Source organism: Salvelinus namaycush, chromosome 34, assembly GCF_016432855.1.
Source record: "Salvelinus namaycush isolate Seneca chromosome 34, SaNama_1.0, whole genome shotgun sequence".
Lineage (NCBI taxonomy): Eukaryota > Metazoa > Chordata > Actinopteri > Salmoniformes > Salmonidae > Salvelinus > Salvelinus namaycush.
In genome coordinates this window covers 34,027,283-34,054,479 of record NC_052340.1, presented here as the reverse complement: position 1 = coordinate 34,054,479, position 27,197 = coordinate 34,027,283, and the positions used below count along the sequence as shown (strand labels likewise).

General features: G+C 45.9%; 1 protein-coding gene across 1 annotated transcript in view; it reads left to right on the top strand.

The window, feature by feature from the left end:
- Positions 1-18,274: 18,274 nt before the first annotated feature.
- The window catches only part of LOC120028914 (glutamate receptor 4-like), a gene marked incomplete at its 5' end in the record, with an annotated part of 83,180 nt that continues 74,257 nt past the window's right edge, over positions 18,275-27,197 (top strand). The window contains 4 exons of the mRNA XM_038974182.1: positions 18,275-18,285; positions 19,051-19,295; positions 22,617-22,669; positions 22,865-22,996. Of these exons, the coding sequence (XP_038830110.1) occupies positions 18,275-18,285; positions 19,051-19,295; positions 22,617-22,669; positions 22,865-22,996 (441 nt within the window). The remainder of the gene's footprint in view (positions 18,286-19,050; positions 19,296-22,616; positions 22,670-22,864; positions 22,997-27,197) is intronic.

Sequence of the window (27,197 nt, the reverse complement as noted above, 5' to 3'; positions counted from 1 at the left end):
TCTCCTCTCATCCTCTCTTTTACCCTGCAGGACAGCCCTGTCACTCACAGGAACAGGTGTGAGTGCCGCCGGGAGATGGAGAAATAGAGCGGGGGAAGAGACACTTTCTTTTCCATCCCCTTCTGAGTTCTCCTTGGCAGGGTTCTCCACTCCATGGCACAGCGCCTCTGGTTTTAGGACTCTTCCTCTCCTCTCTCTTTTTTTCTCTCTCTCCTCCTCTCAGTTTGAGTTATAGCAGAGAGGTTGAGGAAGAGGGAGAGGGAGTAGGAGAGGGAGTAGGAGAGGGAGTGAGAGAGAGAGGGAGTGAGAGAGAGAGGGAGTGGGAGAGGGAGAGGGAGTGGGAGTAGGAGTGGGAGAGGGAGTGGGAGTCGGAGAGGGAGCGGGAGCTGAATGAAGTCTGTCTGCCTATTCACTCTTCATCACCTATCATTTATTCCTTTAACGCCAACACAAAGCTTTAATCCATACCACTATCACATTACTGATCATCATAATCACAATCAGCCTTTTATTTATAAACCATATCTTCTAAAGCCACGGCCCCAATTATCCTACAATCTATCTGGTTATTAAATGACAAAATAGAAAATCTATGCTCCAACCTCTTCCTGTGCCAGGGTGCATCGATCCCCTATTCAGGCGGCCATCTTAAATGAGTGACTAATAAGAGCTGATATCTTGTTGTAAAACACGCCAATCTGGGCCTGCTTATCGTTTCAGACAACAGCTCCACTGCACGGGATGGATTGAGTGATGGATTGACGGGTGGATGGATGAATGGGTGGATGGATGGATGAATGGGTGGATTGATTTATATAATGTTTATGTACACAAACGTTGCCTTCTCATATTTCCCTGATCGTATATCCCTTAATTGGATATTTTCTTTCTGTATGGCAGCCATACAGGAAAGGGAGAGAGACAGGAGAAGAGAGAAAGGGAGAGAGAGAAAGGGGATGGGGAAGTAGAGAGAGAAGGAGAAAGAGAAAGTAAGGAAGAAGGAAAGGGGGTAGAGTGAGGGAGAGAGGGAGGAGATGGAGAAAGAGTGACAGAGAAGTGGTAAGGAAGGAGATAAAGAGAGAGAGAGAGGGAAAGAGAGAGAGAGGGGTTGAGACTGTAACAGTCTCTGTGGGACCGTTCTCCTGCAGTGGTTTTTCTGTGGTGATGATGCACCATACTGTTCCTTCTCTCCCCTCGTTAATATTTTAAGAAAGAAGCTAAGTAGACAATTTATTATGACACCTATCTCTGGCACCTCTCCACAGGAAATATAGCCTAGATCAGAGAGAGAGAGATAGAGCGAGAGAGAGCGAGAAAGAGAGGGAGAAAGACGATTAGAGAGAGAGAGACGTTTGACTTTGTCTTTCTTTAATGAAACATTTTCATTTCATTAAAACCTCCCCACCCTCACACCCTCTTAAAACAAAACACCAAAATATCTCCTGTACTGCAGTACTGCATACATGTACCATACTCACCTTGCCCACTCACCTTGCCCTCTACACCACAATACAAAACACCACTTCTACAACCATATATCTAACCCATCTTCCCCAGCTGTACAGACAGCCCCCCCAACACACCATATCTCCTAAAACATCTCCAGACTTTTTATCATTTTAGAGAACTCAAATTCCACACTAAGACGCACAGAGACCATCCCATTAAATAATAGTAAAGGATCTGTTATCCTCCTGTTAGGCTCCTGATGTTCCTTACCTTAATGCAGAGGTTGTAGAGGGCTTTACTTCCCACCCCCTCAATATCCCCCAGGCTCGGAGTGTTAAAATCTAACAAGTCCTCCAGACTCCCTTGCCAGTAGCCAGTCTCTGTCGTCACCTGCAGTTGGGGAAACATTGGTGGCCCCTCCCCCTTGGCCGCTCAAACACCCCCCTTACCGGCTCAGACAGTGCCTCCAGCAGCCTAAGATACGTTATTCCTGTTTGTTGTGCCAGGACTTCCGGGGTTTTCCACCCCTCGCAGGTCACCCAGCCTTAGTAAACCCACTGCCATCAGTCACCTCTGCAGGGTGGCCGACTGAACCGATCTCGAAGGGATGGCTGGGTTGTGGAAGATAGGCTCCACACCCCCTTCTCGTGCGGGCCTTAATAGCTGCCAGGCCCTCGGGACCGCAGAGTAAAAGTCTGAGGGCCTTGCTGTACTCAGCCTCTCCAGCTTCATGAGGAACAGCTGCCGGTCCAATCCTAATCTGCCAGGTCTCCTCAGCAGCATGCATGCTGGTTCCCTCCAGCCGACAGTATTGTACAGCAGTCTCTGCGCCGCCTTTAGTCGGAATGCAGCCACACTGCTCTACAGTTCCACCAGGCCCTGTCCTCCTTTGTGGACGGACATGTACAACACTGCCGCACTCAGCCAGTGATGGCACAACCAGAAAAAATCCACCAACTTGCTTTGCAGGTCTGCGAGCAGACTGGCTTAGGGGGTTAAGGCCAGCCAGTTTATGCCACAGAGAAGAAGCCACCTGGTAGTTGATTATCAGCACCCTCCCTCTCTATGGGACAGGGGACAGCCTTAGTCCCATATAGAGGCACCACTGCCTGTGCCAGCCCCTCCCAGTTCTTCCTGACCCACCTCTCCAAGCCCAGGTACACCACCAAAATGTTAAGCCCTTCACTACCCCACTGCAAACCCCCTGGAAGCAGGGGGGGCTATCCCTCCGTGCCCCACATAACAGAGCTTTGCTCTTGCCCCAGTTCACCTTAGCTGACGAAGCTCCCTCGAACACGTTCAGACTATTCTGTAGTGCCTGCATATCCTGCCCATCCCTGAGCATCACAGAAACGTCATCAGCATTCGCTGACACTGCTATGCCTGTCAACACACCCATACCTGTCCAGCACACTCCCTGCAGTCTCCTGCGTAGCAGGCACAAAAAAGGCTCAATGGCTAGTGTATATAACTGCCCCGATAGAGGGCATCCTTGTCTAATGCCCCGCCTCACCCAGACTGGCCTACTGAGCCCCCCTCCCACCTTAACCATACATGATGCTCCAGCATACAACATCCTAACACAGGCCAAAAACATTTCCCCAATCCCAAACGTCACATTAAACAGATACTCATGGTCCACTCTATCAAAAGCCTTCTCTTGATCTAGAGGGACCAGTCCAAAGTTCATATTAGAACCTCTCAACAAGTCCAACATGTCCCTGATTAAGAACAAGTTGTCCGTGATTGAGCGTCCCGGTACACAATATGTCTGTTCCTTGTGTACTATAGAGTCCAGATGGGTATTCAGTCTGTTAGAGAGGGCCTTGGCAAATGTATTGTAGAGAGCAATGCCACAGGCCTCCAGTTCTTAAGTTTACACAAGTCCCCTTTTTTGGGCAGGAGAGTCAGAGCTGCCCGACAGAAGCTCATCTGCAACTCTCCTACCCCGACTCATTCATGCAACATGCAAAAGAAGTCCAGTCCAATTTTTCGTAGAATGTTTTATAAAACTCCACTGGGTCCATCGACCCCCGGTGCAAGGCTGGGGGACATCTGGGTTACGGCCTCTGCCAGTTCATGGGACAACAGAAGAACGTCCATTTCATCCCTCTGTGCCAGAGAGAGCTTAGGGAGTTCTGCAAACAAAATCTGAGCATACATAGGATCACACAGTTCTGCCCTATACAACTCAGTATAAAACTCCACAGTCCGCATCTCCCCCACCACACGCCCATCAGACAACTGTAGACAATGCATATCCTTGGCTTCACCGCTCTGTCTTTCCAAACCAAAGAAGGAGGACCTGGGAGCTTCCATCTCCTTGAGTATGGAGAACCTAGCTCTTACAAGTGCTCCCTTTGCTTTAACCTGGAAAAACTGCCCAGGTCCCTACGTAACTTAGTTAAATTAGCCTGGAGGCCTACAGTGGCTTGCAAAAGTATTCACCTCCTTGACATTTTTCCTATTTTGTTGCCTTAATTAAAATGAATTTCATTTGAGTTACACAAAATACCTAGCACTTTGAAAATGTAAAATATGTTTTATTGTTAAGCAATGGCTTTTTTCTGGCCACTCTTCTGTACGGATTAAAGTGCTTCTATGGACAAATACTCCAATCGCCGCTGTGGAGCTTTGCAGCTCCTTCAGGGTTGTTTGGTCTCTTTGTTGCCTTTCTGATTAATGCCCTCCTTGCCTGGTCCGTGAGTTTTGGTGGGCGGCTCTCTCTTGGCAGGTTTGTTGTGGTGCCTATATTCTTTCCATTTTTTAATAATGGATTTAATGGTGCTCCGTGGGATGTTCAAAGTTTCAGATTTTTTTTTATAACCCAACCCTGATCTGTGCTTCCCCACAACTTTATCCCTGACATGTTTGGAGAGCTCCTTGGTCTTGTCATGACGTTGGCTTGATGGGGGAGGTTTATGACCCCCATAAATACCTTCCCCCCCCGTTTCTCTCTCTCTACTCTATAGAGTTGACTCTTGAAAAAGCCCTTTGTTAACATAGAGATTCTGGGGACATCAAAAGGTGGGAAACTGAACCATATTTCGTTAATCCAACCAGTTGAAAATATGCGTTGGTACTTAATGAATATGATGTCAGATCAGTTAACGTCAGACATTATTAGTGATGATATAACATAAACTGTATCTTGGAAAGTCTACACATTCTAGTTATCAGATTCCCATGGAATTGTTGTGCAGTTTACATTTTAAAATATGAAACTATTTGTGAAAAGATTAAATGTAATTATAGCTTCTTAACCTCTCTAGGGTACGTCAACAGCCAGTGATACTGCAGGGCGCCAAATTCAAAACAACAGAAATCCAATATTTTAAATTCCTCAAACATACAAGTATTTTACACCATTTTAAAGCTACACTTGTTGTAAATCCAGCCAAAGTGTCCGATTTCAAAAAGGTTTTACGACGAAAGCACACCAAACGATTATGTAAGGTATGAGCCAAGTCACAGAAATAGACAGCCATTTTTCCAGCTAAAGAGAGCATTAACAAAAAGCAGAAATAGAGATAAAATGAATCACTAACCTTTGATAATCTTCATCAGATGACACTCATAGGACTTCATGTTACACAATACATGTATTTTATGTTCGGTAAAGTTCATATTTATTTCCAAAAATCTGAGTTTAGGCAAGACGCTACTGTATCACTTGGCAAAAAGCCTGAGAAAATGCATAGCGTCACATTAAAATAAATGACTATGAAAATTACTATAAAATCAAACTTTCATTAAATCACACATGAAAGATATCAAATTAAAGCTACACTGGTTGTGAATCCAGCCAACATATCAGAATTCAAATAGGCTTTTCAGCGAAAGCATACGATGCTATTATCTGAGCATAGCACCATTGTAAACAAAAGAGAGAGGAAACATTTCAACCCTGCAGGAGCGACACAAAACGCAGAATAAAAATATAATTCATGCCTTACCTTTGACGAGCTTCTGTTGTTGGCACTCCAATATGTCCCATAAACATCACAAATGGTCCTTTTGTTCGATTAATTCCGTCGATATATGTCCAAAATGTCCATTTATTTGGCGCGTTTGATCCAGAAAAACACCGGTTCCAACCGGTTCCACCGGTTCCAATATATCAAAGGTAACTGTTAACTTTGCCAAAAAATGTCAAACTACTTATGTAATACAACTTTAGGTATTTTCTAACGTTAATAATCGATAAAATTGAAGACGGAATGATATGTGTTCAATACAGGATTAAAACGATATGTAGCATGCCTTCTGTTTGATTGAAACGCATGTCTAGGACACCAGGAGTGCCTCGACTTCAAGATGGCCGTATTTCTTCATTACACAAAGGAATAACCACAACCTATTTCTCACGACTGTTGACATCCAGTGGAAGCCGTAGGAACTGCAAGCAAGTTGCTTAGAAATCTGGTTTCCCAATGAAACTCATTGAAAAGACAGTGACCTAAAAAAAAAAAAAAATCTGAATGGTTTGTCCTCGGGGTTTCGCCTGCTAAATAAGTTCTGTTATACTCACAGACATGATTCAAACAGTTTTAGAAACTTCAGAGTCTTTTCTATCCAAATCTACTAATAATATGCATATCTTATCTCCTGGCGATGAGTAACTGGCAGTTGAATTTGGGTATGTTTTTCATCCAAACGTGAAAATGCTGCCCCCTACCCTAGAGAAATTTAATGAGAGAACGGTTTGTCATAACACTACTCTGCTCACTCAGAGGCCCTGCCCAAGTGAACAGACATGGGTTGTAAACTATGAAACACGCACTTCTTTCACCACTATATAAACCCGTTGACGAAAATGTAACTTTCTGTTCCAAGGACGTGCGGACTGGCATTCCCCACATTGAAATGATAAAGACCACCTACAGAACTAAGCCAACATCAGCAAGAACCTAACAAAATTGGCATAGAATTTCAATGTGAAGGTGACGACCTACATGCCAGAAGGATGAATTTCGACTATACCAGCCAGAATATAGCATGAGCTTAAAGTATGGCAACTTGGTATGAACTTTGAACTCTTATTCACTAATGAAGTGCTAGTCCCTCCACCCGCTAAATGTGGGCTAGGAGAGGACGGACAGAATATCCATTCTACCACGCTCAAGTTCACCACTAGACAGTCTTCAGAGGACCAGGGATCCATGCTGGACCACCCGGTCTCCCATCTACGAACAATCTACCGAAGCGCAGCTCAGAGTAAATATTTATTGCATTCTCCTTTTCCAAATGGGCGGTAATTTAGAATGCATAAGATAGTGTATTTATGATAGCATAGCTTCTCCCTTTGTTACTCAGTCTTCCCGCTCTTTCACTCAAACCCTATCCCCTTCTCTTTCTGTAACCAGCTGTCATATCTGTTCCGTCCTCTAGGGATGTTTTCCTTTATGACATAATTTGTAATCACGGTATGGTTCATTCTGTGTATATGTAATTCTGTGTGTATATTTAGGTATTTAGTAAATAAATAATTAAACCAAATTGTAACGCTCGTCCTCCTCCTCGTCTGAAGAGGAGCATGGATCGGACCAAAACGCAGCGTGGTTTGAATACATACTTGTTTTATTAAAGAAAGACGAACACGAAAAAACACTTGATAAACTACAAAACAATAAACTACGTTAACAGACCTGAACTTGAGAACATAAAACATGAACGCACGAACAGGAAGGAACAAATGAATGAACGAAACGAACGAAAACAGTCCCGTGTGGCACAAACACTGACACAGGAACAATCACCCACAAACAAACAGGGAGAACAGCCTACCTTAATATGGTTCTCAATCAGAGGAAACGTAAAACACCTGCCCCTGATTGAGAACCATATCAGGCTAGTTGAATGAACCCAACATAGAAACACATAACATAGAATGCCCACCCAGCTCACGTCCTGACCAACTAAACAAAGGAAATAAGGTCAGGAACGTGACACAAATGTTGTATTGCTGATTCAATTTTTTAGCCAGGGTTCGTGAAGATAACCAATAATTTACAACTTTCAGATGAGACTAAATAATGCGACGATTAAATATTGACTGCTATTGATGTAAAAGATTACTAGGTCTTTAAGAGTTTATTCAGAAGATAACAGCTCTATAAACATTATTTCGTGGTGCCCCGACTTTCTAGTTAATTATTTACCTGATTAGCTTAATCCGCGGATCCGGCCATGGAGCCGGGCTGAACGCAGTGCCTGGACTGAGCACCGGCGCAGAGGAAGGCTCCGGCCATGGAGCGGGACTGGACGCCGTGCCTGGACTGGGCACCGGCGCAGAGGAAGGCTCCGGCCATGGAGCGGGACTGGACGCCGTGCCTGGACTGGGCACCGGCGCAGAGGAAGGCTCCGGCCATGGAGCGGGACTGGACGCCGTGCCTGGACTGGGCACCGGCGCAGAAGAAGGCTCCTGCCATGAAGCGGGACTGGACGCCGTGCCTGGACTGGGCATCGGCGCAGTGGGCTCCAGGCCGTGGACCGTCGCTGGAGTCTCCGGACCGTGAACCGTCGCTGGAGTCTCCGGACCGTGAACCGTTGCTGGAAGCTCCGGACCGTGAACCGTCGCTAGAAGCTCCGGACCGTGAACCGTCGCTGGAAGCTCTGGCCTGTGAACCGACGCTGGAGGTTCCGGGCTGTAGATTGTCACTGGAGTCTCCGGACAATACACACGCACTGGTGGACGAGTGCGGGGAGCCGGCACAGGATGTACCGGGCTGGGGAGGCGCACTGGAGGACTGGTGCGTGGAGCCGGCACAGGTTGCACCGGACTGATGACACACTCTTCAGGGCGAGTGCGGGGAGCCGGCACAGGACGTACCAGGCTGGAAAGGCACACGGGAGGCCTGGTGCGTGGAGCCGGCACAGGTTTCTCCGGACTGATGACACACTCTTCAGGGTGAGTGCGGGGAGCCGGCACAGGACATACCCGGCTGGGGAAGCGCACTGGAGGCCTGGTGCGTGGAGCCGGCACAGGTTTCACCGGACTGATAACACGCTCCTCAAAACACCTGCGCTGCAGCATACTCCTAGCCAACATCTCTCTCCGATATCCCTCCTCAAACTGCTCCATCTGCTCCCAGACGGTCTCTGGCTCTCTCCTCGGCTTGGCTGACCACCCCTTCTGCCCCCCCAAAAATAATCTTGGGGTTGCCCTTGGGCTGACTGTGGCCGCGGACCCCAGCGTCGTCGCTGTCCTCTTTTACTCCTTGGCGACTCCCGCCAAGGAAGGGTCTCGCATCCACCTAGTATCTCTTCCCATGACCAACTCTCCTTCACTTCCTGGGCACGCTGCGTGGTCCTGAATTGGTGGGATATTCTGTCACGACCGTCGTATGAATAATTGGACCAAGGCGCAGCGCGAGTAGAGTTCCACATTTTATTGATAGTGAAACTTCCAAAACAACAAAGATATAACGATCGTGAAGTACGTAGCGCACATAGGCACTCATACAAAACAATATCCCACATAGCAGGTGGGAAAAAGGACACACTAAGTATGATCCCCAATTAGAGGTAACGAATATCAGCTGACTCCAATTGGGAACCATACACACACACACCAACATAGAAATATAATACCTAGAAATGCCCCTAGTCACGACCTGACCTAAAACACCATGGAGAACCCCGAGGGCTCTCTATGGTCAGGGCGTGACAGTGAATACATATGCACACACCACTTTTCTGTTTGAATTTTTTTTGGAAACAAGTTATTTTTCTCATTTCACTTCACCAATTTGGACTATTTTGTGTTTGTCCATTACATGAAATCCAAATAAAAATCCATTTAAATTACAGGTTGTATCGCAATAAATTAGGAAAAACGCAAAGGGGATGAATACTTTTGCAAAGCACTGTACGTTGCCTTGCCCCACCATCTCGACCTCCAACTCACTAATACTACGCTTGAGTTCCCCCAATACCCTCCTAGCCTCTGGGGATGAGAGATCTGTATACTGTTGACAGAAAAGACAAATTTGTACTTTCCCCCCATCCCACCATTGACTCAGACTCATACTCCTCTCTTTGCTGCCTCCATCTTTTCCAAAGAATCTGGAAACCTGAGCAAAAAGTGGCATCTTGCAAGAGCTTTACATTAAACTTCCAATAGGATGCCTGCCGAGGCCCTGGTGAGGCCCTGGTGAGGCCCTGGTGAAATAGACAGCCAAGCCATGGTTATGTGATGATCCGTAAACCCCACCGGGAGAATGGTGGCGCCCAACAGCCTATTGCTCTGATTCCTGGACATGTATAAATGATCAAGTCAGGCTGCACTCACCCTAGCCCCAAAGACCTACACCCACGTTTACTGTCTTGTGTCATTATATCTAGTTCTCCAAACATCTACTAGCTCAAACTGATTAATGATGTCCCTTAACACTCTGACTGACCCTGAATGAGGCTCCTCCCCATTTCTGTCTTTTGTAAAATCCATTGTACATTTCCAGTCCCTGCCGACCACCAGCGTCTCCTCAGGCGCTACCTGTGAGAGTTCCTGTCTAAGACCCAAATTGAACCCCACTCTCTCTCCCTGTGTTAGGCGCATACACATTTCTGAAGTTAAAACCCATGTTGTTCATGTCTGTTTTTACGACAAGCAGCAAATTTTTACAGACAGACCTGGTACAAATAGGACTGCCACTAAAATTTGTGCCATGGCTCAAAACACTTACCCCTTTCCACCAAATCCCCCAATCGACTTCATTCACCACATCACTATGCGTCTCCTGCAGAAACAACACCTGTACTTTTTTTTGTTTTACATATTCACCCAACACACTCCTCTTTCCCGCATCTATGGCGCCATTTATATTAAGCGAGCCTACCCAAAGAGTCTCCATAAGAAGTGGGAGAAAAGCCAGCAAAGAAAGAGACCAATAGCAAAGCTCAAAAAGCCCCAGTGCCAGAAAGGAACTATACATCTAAACAGTGTCTGAAGGTAGGCCTTTACCCACTGTTGTGACCCACTTCCAACCTAAACCGTTTCCTGGGTGAGAGGACACCATGCCCCTCATTTTTCATTGCATGTTGTACTGATCTCACAAACTTTCTTGGATCGGGAAAAAAAGCCTAAAGATGAACTTATTTCCCCTTGGTCTCATTCAGGAACCTTGTCAGTTCCCTCACCCTCACTTTAACCCCTCTGCTTGACTGGCTGTCAGCTCTGGACCCATTGAGGAGGAGTCTGAAAAAAAGGCCTCATCATCCTCTTCCTCAGACTCACCTTCCTCCTCCTCATCTCCATCTCCCATCCTGATCACCTGCCCTTCCTCTTTGATCAGGGCCTCCCCTCCTAGCACCAGGCAAATATTCCTTGGTGCCTTTGACCACCCCAGCCTCTCCCCTCCCACCTCCTTTCTTATCCCCCTTATTCCTTTTCCGCTTGACACCCTCCACCTCCCCCCTAGTCTGACACTTCCCCACTATACTCTCCTCATCCACTAGCATAACCTGACGAGACCCAGCCTTATCTACACCACCATCCATAGCATGATTAGGCCCAGCCTCATCTACACCAGCATCCATAACATGACTAGACCTAGCCTCATCTACATCATCATCTTTAGCCTGGCTAGGTCCAGCCTCATCTACACCACCGTCTGTAGCCTGACTAGGTCCAGTTTCTGATGCATGCGTCTCATTGCCCCCTGCACGTTCACCTCGATTTCCCCAACTGGCACTTGTACCCTCACCTTGTCTACGGCCTTTATGTGGGCATAGAAAGCTCTTATGCCCCAAATCCCCACACTCAAAACACAGTAGACTGTGCTGGAAAACCCTGCGTAGAGCCCCTCCCCATGCTCACTTTAAAGTACACATTTAGCTGTTGCTCATTGTTATTCAGAAACATGAACATTTGCCTCTGGAACGCAACATGCTTAACGGCATCTGCCTGAAAACCTGGCAACAGTACAAACCTGCTAGCAAACTTACCAAACCGACTCACTTCTTTCTGGATTTGATCATGCGTAATAAATGGAGGCAAATTAGCGATTACCACTCTAGTCGAAGGACTCGACAGGGGAGAAATCGGCATCAACACATTCCTTACAAATATTCCTCTAGCAATGGCTGACTACCCACCAAATTCCCTCTTTTCATGAACACAACCACAGCTTTGTTAATTCTAGATGCAGAATGTATAAATTCAGCACCTACCTGTTCGCCGACCGCCTCTCAACTACACACGGCCTTTCAACTACCAAACACTCCCAGCATGCACTGCAAGAGACAGAGACAGAGAGACAGAGAGACAGAGAGACAGAGAGAAACAGAGAGCGAGAGACAGAGTCGAGAGACAGAGAGCGAGAGACAGAGAGCGAGACAGAGAGAGCGAGACAGAGAGACAGAGAGAGAGATGTACGGGTGGATGAATGCAAAAAGATATAGAATTAGAGTTGGATAAATGTAGATAAAATTGTATTCTTTTTTTCACAAGGACTTACACAGGATACTAACCTCAATACTAAAACCTTCAATCCAAATCACAATTCCATACCTAAAACCCACCTGAACCCACTATTACTACCAAGAACTATCATTAAAAAACTTCTAACAAACCAAAACCTGCAGAAGAAACACAGCGGAACCTGGAAATACCATCCAACACAAACTAAGTGAGTAATATACAGTCTGAACCTACTTCCAAAGCCAGAAAGTAAAAGACAATGATCTCTAGGTTATTTTGTTATATACTGTAAAGCTAAGCAAACAAGTATACTAAGCTACCAAGCTGCTAGGACAGAACAGACCTGGCAGCACCTTCAATTAACACTGAAGTGTGAAGTCAGATGTGTGAAAACTCTTGAGCCCAACAATGGCAGAAGAGTTTTACAGCCCCCCCCATCCCAAATGCAGAGGCCTTTAAAGCCCCAATTAGGCTTATCCCTGTCCAGAGGTCATTACAATACAGTACCCCATGGGTATTCAAAATAACACTGCAAGGAACAAGTACAAAAAAAAGCTCCTCAAGGACAATCCAGAGACACTATTTGTTGACTGCTACTAAGAGGGGTAACCTAATTTTCCACATAGACCATCCCCTGGCATGGCACAGGGCTATAAGAGCACACTACCCCTATGTCAAGAGAGAGGGTATTGGCCCAGGGTGGAAACTCAGAATACTAGACAGCGAGGAAATTGAAACAACCTCTTTCAACGTGTACAAGTGATGGTGCAGGGCATCCTCATGCAGTTCCAGGAGGACTTTTATGGGATCAAAGAGAGAAGACAGCAGGAAAGGCTCTCCCCTCCCCCATCCTGAGTGAGAACTGTCCTGCAGACGAGGACAATCACCACCCCAGCACTGAACACACCCAGGTCCCACAACTGCACTGCTCCTAGATCATTGAGAGGGATAAATTCACAGAGATGAAGAGAGACATGGTGGAGCTCAGAGATCTAGTCCACACAATCCAGACAGAACAAATCCACAAGACAGACCAGCACAACAACACCCCCCCCCCCCCCCCCCCCACACCTCTATAAAGCAGCAATCCCAACTTTTTTCATGACCCTGAAGGACGTCACCCTCAACCGCAGCCCCAGCACCTCACACAGGAGCAACAAAGCAACGGACACCCCACCCAAACTAGCGAGACACGCTCCCAGACCTGCAAGACCCCCTCCTGAAGGACCTGCACTGAGAGAACCTACGCCAAGAGGACCTACACCCAGACCACAGCATCACCAGCCACTCCCCAACCAACTAAGACCATCCCAAGCAAACCCTGGCCACACCTTACATAGGCCCCCTCTTAACAGACCTACGACCCTTCTGCCCACCCCATGCCCACCGCCACTGCAGCAAGTACCTCAACATGACAGCAGGACATATGTCCAGGCCGTGAGCAGGGCAACAGGCCCAACCCCCATTATTACACCCTCTCTATCCCCATCCTGTGACCTAACAGGTAGGTATCAGATGCTCAACATGCTCTGCTCACACAAACTGTGATGGTCCAGGCCTAAACAATACAGAAACAAAACTAGACACTATGGGTCACAAAGCCTTTACTATCTCTTCACGGGAAGGAGCTTCCCTGCTGGCAGTATTCTGTAAAGTAGACTCTGGGAGTTGAGAAGCAAGGGCAGGTGGTGAGTTCAATTATAAATGGAACATGGCCCAATACAAGAAACACGAGTAGCTTACAGACATGAAACACATAGTCAATACTGCCTTGGGAATGAACCTAAGGGAGAGCCAGATAAAGGGAAGGTAATGAGTGAGTTAATGGTGTCCAGGTGTGCATATGATGAATGCCAGGTGCGTCTAATGATGGTTGCCAGGACCGGTGGTTAGTAAACCGGCGACATCGAACACCGTAGGGGAGGAGCGTGAGTAGACCTGACAACTGTAGACTAGTTTATCACTGACCTCAACCCAGAGTCTCTCAGAGCGTTCACAGTCAGTCCAGTGACACCCCTATCAGATCACAGCAAAATCACACTCTACTTGAACAGAGCTATGCTCAATCATGAGGCATCAAAGCCAAAGGAACTGAATAATATTAAGAAATGCTATAGATGGAAGAAAAACAGAGCAACAACAAATTATATCCCTTCCAGACAATTTCCTGGACAAAGGGTTTCACTGTCATAGTGAAGGTTTAAACTTGGCAGTAGAAAACCTAAGCAGTATATTTCACCTCTCAGCTTCACTATCAAATCTAAAAATGTCAAGCAGACAACCTAAGAAAATTAACAACAATGACACATGGATTGATGAAGAATGCAAAAACCTAAGAAATATATTGAGAGACCTATCCAAACAAAAATATATAGACCCAGAATACCTGAGCCTACACCTTCACTATGGTGAATCACAAAAACAATACAGAAATACACTACGGAAAAAGAAGGTTACAGCACGTCACAAATCAGCTCAATGTAACTGAAGAATCCATAGAATCACTTCTGGGAAGATTGGAAAACTCTCAAAGAGTTATCTATCCAAAACAGAGATGTGTGGATAAACCACTTCTCCAATATTTTTGGCTCGATAACAAAGAACAAACAGCAAAAATATATACATGATCAAATACAAACCTTAGAATCAACTATTAAAGACTACCAGAACCCACTGGATTCTCCAATTACATTGAAAGAACTACAGGACAAAATACAAACCCTCCAACCAAAAAATGCCTGTGGGGTTGATGGTATCCTAAATGAAATTATAAAATATACAGACCACAAATTCCTATTGGCTATACTTAAAATCTTTAACATCATCCTCAGCTCTGGCATCTTCCCTAATATTTGGAACTAAGGACTGATCACCCCCTGATCACCGATCAGCAACCTTTGGAAAATCCTCTGCATTATTATTAACAAATCATGAGAAAATCCTGAGGAAAAAAAAGACAATTATTTGACACATTGGAAAAAACAGAGCAAACTAGAATGCTATTTGGCCCTAAACAGGGAGTACACAGTGGCAGAATACCTGACCACTGTGACTGACCTAAAAGGCAGACCTGGCTCTCAAGAGAAGACAGGCTATGTGCACACTGCCCACAAAATGAGGTGGAAACTGAGCTGCACTTCCTCATGCCAAATGTAAGACCATATTAGAGACACATATTTCCCTCAGACTACACAGACCCACAAACAATTGGAAAACAAATCTGATTTTGATAAACTCTAATATCTATTGGGTGAAATACCACGGTGTGCCATCACATCAGCAATATGTGTGACCTGTTGCCACAAGAAAAGGGCAACCAGTGAAGAACAAACACCATTGTAAATACAACCAATATTTCTGTTAATATATATTCCCTTTTGTACTTTTAACTGTTTGCACATCCTTACAACACTGTATATTGACATAATATTACTTGCTTTGGCAATGTAAACATATGAATTGAAAGTGAAATTGAGAGAGAGAGAGAGAGAGAGAGAGAGAGAGAGAGAGAGAGAGAGAGAGAGAGAGAGACAAATGGGATGACAAAGGAGCAGCGAGATGGAGCAGAGAGAGGAAATGGGATACAGAGAGAGCTATGATGAGATGTGGAGAGAGTGAGAGAGAGAGAACACCGAGCGCTGTGCGATGTTGGGTAATGGTTGTAGATGCTGTGTATGTAGCGGTAGCTGTGGCTGCGCTCCCTGTGGAGGGTTTAACATATCTGCTGCTGAGGCACTCTGTAGGGATGGGCTTTTAAACCACACATATGCTGTGAAATGTTGTTCATCTTTATTGTATTAACAAAGTTAGTGGTATCATAGTGGTCAGGTTGCTGAAAAGATGGTGTAAATATAACAGTAGGAGGCTAGACAGAGAGGCAGACAGACAGAGAGAGAGAGATCGGGATTTGTGACCTGTTACCACAAGAAAAGGTCAACCAGTGAAGAACAAACACCCTGTAAATACAACCCATATTTATGCTTATTTATTTTCCCTTTTGTACCTTAACCATTTGCACATTGTTACAACACTGTATACATATACATAATATGACATTTGAAATGTCTTTATTCTTTTGGAACTTCTATGAGTGTAATGTTACTGTTCATTTTTATTGTTTATTTCACTTTGTTTATTATCTACTTCACTTTCTTTGGCAATGTTAACATATGTTTCACATGCAAATAAAGCCCCTTGAATTGAATTGAATTGAATTGGTGGATGAATGAGAAAGGAGCAATAGAGAGATGGAGAAAGCAATATAATTACACATTTCAAATTGCTTCCAGTTCTCTTCAATAGGTGTATGTTCACCGGGAGCCAAGGTGAACTCTGTCAAGGCGTCTGCATACTAGGTTGGGTTTGCTCCTATCAGAACTCAGCTACGCATACTCCCCTAAAAGACCTTCGCTAGACACGAGATAAAAGCGGTAATAGTACTGTTTGTCCATCTTGAGACGCCGTAGCCAGAATTAATATAGTCAGAATTAATCTAAAATAACTCTAGATAACGCAAGATAACAAGATAACTCAAGACATTTTGAAGTTTTTGCAGAGGAGATTTAAGTGGATCAATTTCACAGATAACTAAGATGTTTGGTGCAGTATTTCTCAATGAAGAAATGTACATGAAAACAAGTCGTCTCTCGTTGAACGACAACAAATACGTCATTGAAGAATCCCTACGGTTGACCAATTACCGAATGAGGAGCGTAGACTTCGGCTACCGAACTTCGGTTTAAAGGGGAAGCATGATGGAGCCTTTACTCTGTTAGTGAAAGTGAATTAAATGAAACAGCTTTGAACACAGTGTCTTCCATGTGGATATTGGTGTCTTTTAATACGCAATGAGTGTTTAATCCCTGTTCATATCAGCCCAGATTCAGGTCCCTGCCCAGTGTCTAATCCCTGTTCATGTCAGCCCAGATTCAGGGCCCTGCCCAGTGTCTAATCCCTGTTCATATCAACCCAGATTCAGGGCCCTGCCCAGTGTCTAATCCCTGTTCAAATCAACCCAGATTCAGGGCCCTGCCGTGTCTAATCCCTGTTCATCTCAACCCAGATTCAGGGCCCTGCCCAGTGTCTAATCCCTGTTCATCTCAACCCAGATTCAGGGCCGTGCCCAGTGTCTAATCCCTGTTCATATCAGCCCAGATTCAGGGCCGTGCCCAGTGTCTAATCCCTGTTCATATCAACCCAGATTCAGGTCCCTGCCGTGTCTAATCCCTGTTCATATCAGCCCAGATTCAGGGCCGTGCCCAGTGTCTAATCCCTGTTCATATCAGCCCAGATTCAGGGCCCTGCCCAGTGTCTAATCCCTGTTCATATCAACCCAGATTCAGGGCCCTGCCCAGTGTCTAATCCCTGTTCATATCAGCCCAGATTCAGGGCCCTGCCGTGTCTAATCCCTGTTCATCTCAGCCCAGATTCAGGGCCTTGCCGTGTCTAATCCCTGTTCATCTCAGCCCAGGTTCAGGGCCCTGCCGTGTCTAATCCCTGTTCATATCAACCCAGGTTCAGGGCCCTGCCGTGTCTAATCCCTGTTCATATCAGCCCAGATTCAGGTCCCTGCCGTGTCTAATCCCTGTTCATATCAGCCCAAGGGGTTCTATCTATCTTTGTGTTCCCACAACACTAACATGGTTAGGAGCAGGTCTATGATGCAGGCTGGGCTTCTACTCCAAAAGGCAGGACTGAAAGAAGAATGAATGGAGAAAGAGAAGAGGAAAGGGGGAGAGAAAGTAGAGTGTACATTTGATTCGGCACTCTTGTCACAGAGACAAGTAGTGTTTAAATCTCCATGGTACTCAATCAGAAAGACTATGAATAGAATATGTTGTTCCTGGAATAGGAGACATATCTTCTGAACCTACAGTACCTATAAACACAAACTTCCCAGCGTCTTAGAAACACACTGTGTGTGTGTGTGTGTGTGTGTGTGTGTGTGTGTGTGTGTGTGTGTGTGTGTGTGTGTGTGTGTGTGTGTAGCAGGAAATGAAAGCTACACTACGGATGCATAATCCAAACGCACCGCATCATCCTCCTGTAACTGAGCAGTAGATGACTGACATACGTTGGCAGAGAGGTGAAAGCAGAGGGACCGTTTTCAGACAAGAGACAGACATGTCAGAGGGGGCTCTTTCTCTCTCCTCTCTCTCTCTTTCTCTCTCCTCTCTCTCTCTTTCTCTCTCCTCTCTCTCTCTTTCTCTCTCCTCTCTCTTTCTCTCTCTCTCACTCTGTTTCTCTCTCCTCTCTCTTGCTCTCTCTCACTCTCTTTCTCTCTCCTCTCTCTTTCTCTCTCTCTCACTCTCTTTCTCTCTCCTCTCTCTTGCTCTCTCTCACTCTCTCTCTCTCTCCTCTCTCTTGCTCTCTCTCACTCTCTTTCTCTCTCCTCTCTCTTTCTCTCTCTCTCACTCTCTTTCTCTCTCCTCTCTCTCTCTTTCTCTCTCCTCTCTCTCTCTTTCTCTCTCCTCTCTCTTTCTCTCTCTCTCACTCTCTTTCTCTCTCCTCTCTCTTGCTCTCTCTCTCTCACTCTGTTTCCTCTCTTCTCTCTGTTGAAAGAGCTGCAGGGTTTTAGGGAGATGGATGGCATACATCAGCATGGAATTGTAACAGTGAGACACGAGTCATAATTATTTACTTAATTTGTTGTTGTTGTTGTTGTTGTGTTGTCTGTGTGAGAGATGACCTCCCAGAGGAGTCAGCAGAAACTGATTGTTTATGTGTAGTAATTATGTTATCAGTGTTTGGCTCTCTACTGTGGAATTGGTATTGTTGAGAGGGCCAAAATAATTACTGGGAGACATTTCTGTGGTATGAAAATCAAGTTGCAATAATTATTTTCTGTGTTTTTTTTGTTAGCTCTTTTGACAATCACAATCACACACACACTCTGATATGCACCCAGCAGCTGCAATGTGTTGTTGTAATTATGGAAGACAAACTGAGGCATCCACTTATTAAAATGTTTGACGTATTACAGGAGATTCCACTGTGTGAATATACATTAATGAGCATCTCTTTCTCTGCCTCTGTGCCTGCATTCTTTTCTCAGTATTCCCCGTGTTCTTCTGGCTCTATGTCAAATGTCTATTGCATTTATTCAATCCAAATAGCCTTTAAGCATTCTCATCCACTCCCTTCCTCTTCCTCTTCTCTCCTCCTTCTCTCTCTCTCCCTGCAGTCTGTTCGCAGTACTCGCGGGGTGTGTTTGCTATCTTCGGCCTGTACGACAAGCGTTCGGTGCACACCCTGACGTCGTTCTGCAGCGCACTGCACATCTCCCTGGTCACGCCCAGTTTCCCCACGGAGGGGGAGGGCCAGTTCACCCTGCAGCTCCGCCCCTCTATCAGAGGAGCTCTGCTGTCCCTGCTGGACCACTACGACTGGAGCCGCTTCGTATTCCTCTACGACACAGACAGAGGTACCAGCTGTCAATCAAACAATACCCAATCAATTAATCAGTCAGTAGATCACTCAATCAGTCAGTCAATTGGTCAGTCAGTCAATCAATCAACCAGACAGTCAGTCAGTAAGTCAATCAGTAAGTCAATCAGTCAGTCAGTCAGTCAGTCAGTCAGTCAGTCAGCCAATCAGTCAGTCAGTCAGTCAGTCAGTCTGTCATTCAATCTAATCATTCTAAGGGAAGCAGGAAAGAGGAAGAGGAGAATGGGATGGAGGGAGCGGGTACTGTACACAGCTCAACCCAGTCATTAACATAGCTCAACTGTACACAGCTCAACCCAGTCATTAACATAGCTCAACTGTACACAGCTCAACTCAGTCATTAACACAGCTCAACTCAGTCATTAACATAGCTCAACTGTACACAGCTCAACTCAGTCATTAACACAGCTCAACTCAGTCATTAACACAGCTCAACTCAGTCATTAACACAGCTCAACTGTACACAGCTCAACCCAGTCATTAACACAGCTCAACTCAGTCATTAACACAGCTCAACTCAGTCATTAACACAGCTCAACCCAGTCATTAACATAGCTCAACTGTACACAGCTCAACCCAGTCATTAACACAGCTCAACCCAGTCATTAACACAGCTCAACTGTACACAGCTCAACGCAGTCATTAACACAGTTCAACCCAGGCGTTAACACAGCTCAACTCTATACATCTCAACCCAGTCATTAACACAGCAGAAATCTACACAGCTGACCTCAGTCGTTAACACAGCTCATCTCTACACAGCTGAACCCAGTCATTCACACAGCTGAACCCAGTCTATTAAGACAGCTTGTTACAGAGCTGACTGTAACTGCGACTGTGATTATTTGTGGAGAGGTTAAACTGTTGACAAAGGTTAAAGGGAGCCCAGTCCCCTTGATGCTGTGTGTGTTTGTAGAGTGGGCACAGCTGATGCCCTCCACTCCAGACTATCGTCATGGGAATACTCAGCACGGAACCCTAAGCCAGACATTCCAACATCCTCACGCCATGCCAGGGTCTCTCTATACCCTCTGAGTGGCTAACAGTGCCAGTCCCTCCATACACCACATTTTCTCACTGTGTGCGCCTCCCTCCTCTCTGCCAGTCTCTCTGTGGCCCGGCTTGGCTCGGTCGACACCAAGGGGATTGGAGGTGCCGTTTCCGCTTCACTCACCCGTGATTCGCAGTGGCAGGGTCGTTCATTAGCATTTCCCATCAGCCCAGCGCTGTCGGTAATGTGGTGGAAAATGGGCAGTAAGAGGGATCTGTTTTATGCTCCGTGCTCTGCAGACAGCATGGCACACACACACACACACACACGCACACACACACACACACACACACACACACACACACACACACACACACACACACACACACACACACACACACACACACACACACACACACGCACACACACACACACACACACACACACACACACAGAGATTTAGCTTCTGCAACTACTGAGGGTTCACCTGTTGCAATGCATTTTAAACTGGGAGAAAATGCATGTTGAAACATACTGAGGTTTTTGAAGGCCTACATATGTGGGAGACATGGTAAGCTGTGTGTGCCCATTGGTTGACAAAGATCAGTTTCCAAGATGTCTTTTATGTGTTCATGTATCAACTGACACATTTTGGGTCTATAAGCATTTCTTTTTCATTGTACAATTTCTCCTGTTGTCTGTTGTATAGTCAGGGTTAGGTTCTAGTCAGGAGATAGGCACACAGTATGGACACAGAGAGACAGACAGACACACTGTTACATACTGTTACACAGTCTGGACACAGAGAGACAGACAGACACACTGTTACATACTGTTACACAGTCTGGACACAGAGAGACGGACAGACACACTGTTACATACTGTTACACAGTCTGGACACAGAGAGACAGACAGACACACTGTTACATACTGTTACACAGTCTGGACACAGAGAGACAGACAGACACACTGTTACATACTGTTACACAGTCTGGACACAGAGAGACAGACAGACACACTGTTACATACTGTTACACAGTCTGGACACAGAGAGACAGACAGACACACTGTTACATACTGTTACACAGTCTGGACACAGAGAGACAGACAGACACACTGTTACATACTGTTACACAGTCTGGACACAGAGAGACGGACAGACACACTGTTACATACTGTTACACAGTCTGGACACAGAGAGACGGACAGACACACTGTTACATACTGTTACACAGTCTGGACACAGAGAGACAGACAGACACACTGTTACATACTGTTACACAGTCTGGACACAGAGAGACAGACAGACACACTGTTACATACTGTTACACAGTCTGGACACAGAGAGACAGACAGACACACTGTTACATACTGTTACACAGTCTGGACACAGAGAGACAGACAGACACACTGTTACATACTGTTACACAGTCTGGACACAGAGAGACAGACAGACACACTGTTACATACTGTTACACAGTCTGGACACAGAGAGACAGACAGACACACTGTTACATACTGTTACACAGTCTGGACACAGAGAGACAGACAGACACACTGTTACATACTGTTACAGAGAGACAGACAGAGAGCCACATTGTTACACAGTCTAGACACGGACAGACAGACAGACAGGCAGACAGACTGTTAGGTAGTCTGGATAAATACACACAGACAGACACACAGTTAGTTCGTTTGGACACAGACAGACAGACAGACAGACAGACAGACAGACAGACAGACAGACAGACAGACAGACAGACAGACAGACAGACAGACAGACAGACAGACAGACAGACAGACAGACAGACAGACAGACAGACAGACAGACAGACAGGAGTATTTACACAGGGACAGCTGTTGTTGGTGATTGCTGTGTCTCTGGGAGTGTTTAGGGGGAACTGTAGACATAATGATGGAGACATCAGGGTGAGAGAGACAAACAGTGACAGAAAGACAGAGGGTGATAGAGTCAGGAACAGACAGCAGAGGTGTCAGAGACAGGCGATCAGGACAGTACCTGGGGGCGTGATGGGTACTGTAGTGAAGGGTTACACTAAACAGACAAGAAGGAAGAGGGAAGTAGCGAGCAAGGGGAAAGGGCGTCTGGGATTTGCAGTGTTTCCGTTTAGTTTGATTGCTCCGAGACACTGTTTTTGTTGACTTAAATATTTGATCTATTTTCCCCCCAAAGTGGATATATTCTATCTTCTATCTTCTGGAATGTTATTTTTGTGGCCTGGCTGGCATCTCTCCAGGTTAGTGATGTCTGAGTGGTTGTCTTTATGTCTCTGTTCTGTTGTCTAGGTTACGCCATCTTACAGGCAATCATGGAGCGTGCAGGTCAAAACGGTTGGCAGGTGAGCACCACATGGGTGCACACACACACACACACACACACACACACACACACACACACACACACACACACACACACACACACACACACACACACACACACACACACACACACACACACACACACACACACACACACACACACACACACACACACACACACAAACCCACAGGTTAATAGCTCTGTCTCTGTGCAGGTGAGTGCAATCTGTGTGGAGAGTTTCAACGAGGCAGCGTACCGTCGTCTGCTAGAAGACCTGGACCGCCGGCAGGAGAGGAAGTATGTCATCGACCTGGAGCCTGAGAGACTGCAGTGCATTCTAGAACAGGTGAGTCAGAGAGACTGCAGAGCATTCTAGAACAGGTGAGTCTGAGAGACTGCAGAGCATTCTAGAATAGGTGAGTCTGAGAGACTGCAGTGCATTCTAGAACAGGTGAGTCTGAGAGACTGCAGAGCATTCTAGAACAGGTGAGTCTGAGAGACTGCAGAGCATACTAGAACAGGTGAGTCTGATAGACTGCAGAGCATTCTAGAACAGGTGATTCTGAGAGACTGCAGAGCATTCTAGAAGAGGTGAGTCTGAGAGACTGCAGAGCATTCTAGAACAGGTGAGTCTGAGAGACTACAGAGCATTCTAGAACAGGTGAGTCTGAGAGACTGCAGAGCATTCTAGAACAGGTGAGTCTGAGAGACTGTAGAGCATTCTAGAACAGGTGAGTCTGAGAGACTGCAGAGTATTCTTAAACAGGTGAGTCTGAGAGACTGCAGAGCATTCTAGAACAGGTGAGTCTGAGAGACTGCAGAGCATTCTAGAACAGGTGAGTCTGAGAGACTGCAGAGCATTCTAGAACAGGTGAGTCTGAGAGACTGCAGAGCATACTAGAACAAGTGAGTCTGATAGACTGCAGAGCATTCTAGAACAGGTGAGTCTGAGAGACTGCAGAGCATTCTAGAACAGGTGAGTCTGAGAGACTGCAGTGCATTCTAGAACAGGTGAGTCTGAGAGACTGCAGAGCATTCTAGAACAGGTGAGTCTGAGAGACTGCAGTGCATTCTAGAACAGGTGAGTCTGAGAGACTGCAGAGCATTCTAGAACAGATGAGTCTGAGAGACTGTAGAGCATTCTAGAACAGGTGATTCTGAGAGAATGCAGAGCACTCTAGAACAGGTGAGTCTGATGAGAGACTGAAGAGTATTCTAGAATAGGTGAGTCTGAGAGACAGCAAAGCATTCTAGAACAGGTGAGTCTGAGAGACTGCAGAGCATACTAACACAAGTGAGTCTGAGAGACTACAGAGCATTCTAGAACAGATGAGTCTGAGAGACTGCAGAGCATACTAACACAAGTGAGTCTGAGAGACTACAGAGCATTCTAGAACAGATGAGTCTGAGAGACTGCAGTGCATACTAGAACAAGTGAGTCTGATAGACTGCAGAGCATTCTAGAACAGGTGAGTCTGAGAGACTGCAGAGCATTCTAGAACAGGTGAGTCTGAGAGACTGCAGTGCATTCTAGAACAGGTGAGTCTGAGAGACTGCAGAGCATACTAACACAAGTGAGTCTGAGAGACTACAGAGCATTCTAGAACAGGTGAGTCTGAGAGACTGCAGTGCATACTAGAACAAGTGAGTCTGATAGACTGCAGAGCATTCTAGAACAGGTGAGTCTGGGAGACTGCAGAGCATTCTAGAACAGGTGAGTCTGAGAGACTGCAGTGCATTCTAGAACAGGTGGGTCTGAGAGACTGCAGAGCATTCTAGAACAGGTGAGTCTGAGAGACTGCAGTGCATTCTAGAACAGGTGAGTCTGAGAGACTGCAGAGCATTCTAGAACAGATGAGTCTGAGAGACTGTAGAGCATTCTAGAACAGGTGATTCTGAGAGAATGCAGAGCACTCTAGAACAGGTGAGTCTGATGAGAGACTGAAGAGTATTCTAGAATAGGTGAGTCTGAGAGACAGCAAAGCATTCTAGAACAGGTGAGTCTGAGAGACTGCAGAGCATACTAACACAAGTGAGTCTGAGAGACTACAGAGCATTCTAGAACAGATGAGTCTGAGAGACTGCAGTGCATTCTAGAACAGGTGAGTCTGAGAGACTGCAGAGCATTCTAGAACAGGTGAGTCTGAGAGACTGCAGTGTATTCTAGAACAGGTGAGTCTGAGAGACTACAGAGCATTCTAGAACAGGTGAGTCTGATAGACTGCAGAGCATTCTAGAACAAGTGATTCTGAGAGAATGCAGATCATACTAGAACAGGTGAGTCTGAGAGACTGTAGAGCATTCTAGAACAAGTGAGTCTGGTGAGAGACTGCAGAGTATTCTAGAATAGGTGAGTCTGAGAGACTGCAAAGCATTCTAGAACAGGTGAGTCTGAGAGACTGCAGAGCATTCTAAAACAGGTGAGTGAGAGACTGCAGAGCATACTAGAACAGGTGAGTCTAAAGAGACTGCAGAGCATTCTAGAACAGGTGAGTCTGAGAGACTGCAGAGCATACTAGAACAAGTGAGTCTGAGAGACTGCAGAGCATTCTAGAACAAGTGAGTCTGAGAGACAGTAGAGCATTCTAGAACAGATGACTCTGAGAGAATGCAGAGCATTCTAGAACAGGTGAGTCTGAGAGACTGCAGAGCATACTAGAACAGGTGAGTCTGATAGACTGCAGAGCATTCTAGAACAGGTGAGTCTGAGAGACTGCAGAGCATTCTAGAACAGGTGAGTCTGATAGACTGCAGAGCATTCTAGAACAGGTGAGTCTGAGAGACTGCAGTGCGTTCTAGAACAGGTGAGTCTGAGAGACTGCAGAGCATTCTAGAACAGGTGAGTCTGAGAGACTGCAGTGCATTCTAGAACAGGTGAGTCTGAGAGACTGCAGAGCATTCTAGAACAGGTGAGTCTGAGAGACTACAGAGCATTCTAGAACAGGTGAGTCTGAGAGACTGTAGAGCATTCTAGAACAGATGAGTCTGAGAGACTGTAGAGCATTCTAGAACAGGTGATTCTGAGAGAATGCAGAGCATTCTAGAACAGGTGAGTCTGATGAGAGACTGCAGAGTATTCTAGAATAGGTGAGTCTGAGAGACAGCAAAGCGTTCTAGAACAAGTGAGTATGAGAGACTGCAGAGCATTCTAGAACAGGTGAGTCTGAGAGACTGCAGAGCATTCTAGAACAAGTGAGTCTGAGAGACTACAGAGCATTCTAGAACAAGTGAGTCTGAGAGACTGCAGAGCATTCTAGAACAGATGAGTCTGAGAGACTACAGAGCATACTCGAACAGGTGAGTCTGATAGACTGCAGAGCATTCTAGAACAAGTGATTCTGAGAGAATGCAGATCATACTAGAACAGGTGAGTCTGAGAGAATGTAGAGCATTCTAGAACAGGTGATCTTGAGAGAATGCAGATCATACTAGAACAGATGAGTCTGAGAGACTGCAGAACATTCTAGAACAAGTGAATCTGAGAGACTGCAGAGCATTCTAGAACAGGTGAGTCGGAGAGACTGCAAAGCATTCTAGAACAGGTGAGTCTGGTGAGAGATTACAGAGCATTCTAGAACAGGTGAGTCTGAGAGACTGCAGAGCATTCTAGAACAGATGAGTCTGAGAGACTGCAGAGCATTCTAGAACAGGTGAATCTGAGAGACTGCAGAGCATTCTAGAACAAGTGAGTCTGGTGAGAGACTGCAGAGTATTCTAGAATGGGTGATTCTGAGAGACTGCAAAACATTCTAGAACAAGTGAGTCTGGTGAGAGATTACAGAGCATTCTAGAACAGGTGAGTCTGATAGACTGCAGAGCATTCTAGAACAGGTAAATCTGAGAAACAGCAGAGCATTCTAGAACAGGTGAGTCTGAGAAACTGCAGAGCATTCTAGAACAGGTGAGTCTGAGAAACTGCAGAGCATTCTAGAACAAGTGAGTCGCTTGTGAGACTGCAGAGCATTCTAGAACAAGTGAGTCGCTTGAGAGACTGCAGAGCATTCTAGAACAACTGAGTCTGGTGAGATATTACAGAGAATTCTAGAACAGGTGAGTCTGATAGACTGCAGAGCATTCTAGAACAGGTGAATCTGAGAAACGGCAGAGCATTCTAGAACAGGTGACCACAGAACTCACCCTCACACATCCTCACACACACACACACACACACACACACACACACACACACACACACACACACACACACACACACACACACACACACACACACACACACACACACACACACACACACACACACACACACACACACACACACACACACACAGACACACACACACACAGACACACACACACACTCTCTCTCTAAGCCTTGTGGTTGTCCATCCACATTAGTTCCCCTCTACTCCTCTCTTCACTGAACCCATCTATTTACAACCAGACTGTGACTCTGACAGTTGAGGCTGGTGTGTCTGTCTGCCTCTTCTCTGCTGCTGTCACCTTTGACCCCAGCTCCAGGGTAACGTCCTATTGGTCAGTTATCTGTCACTACTTCCTTTGCATGCATCACTTCCTTTTCTGGCCAG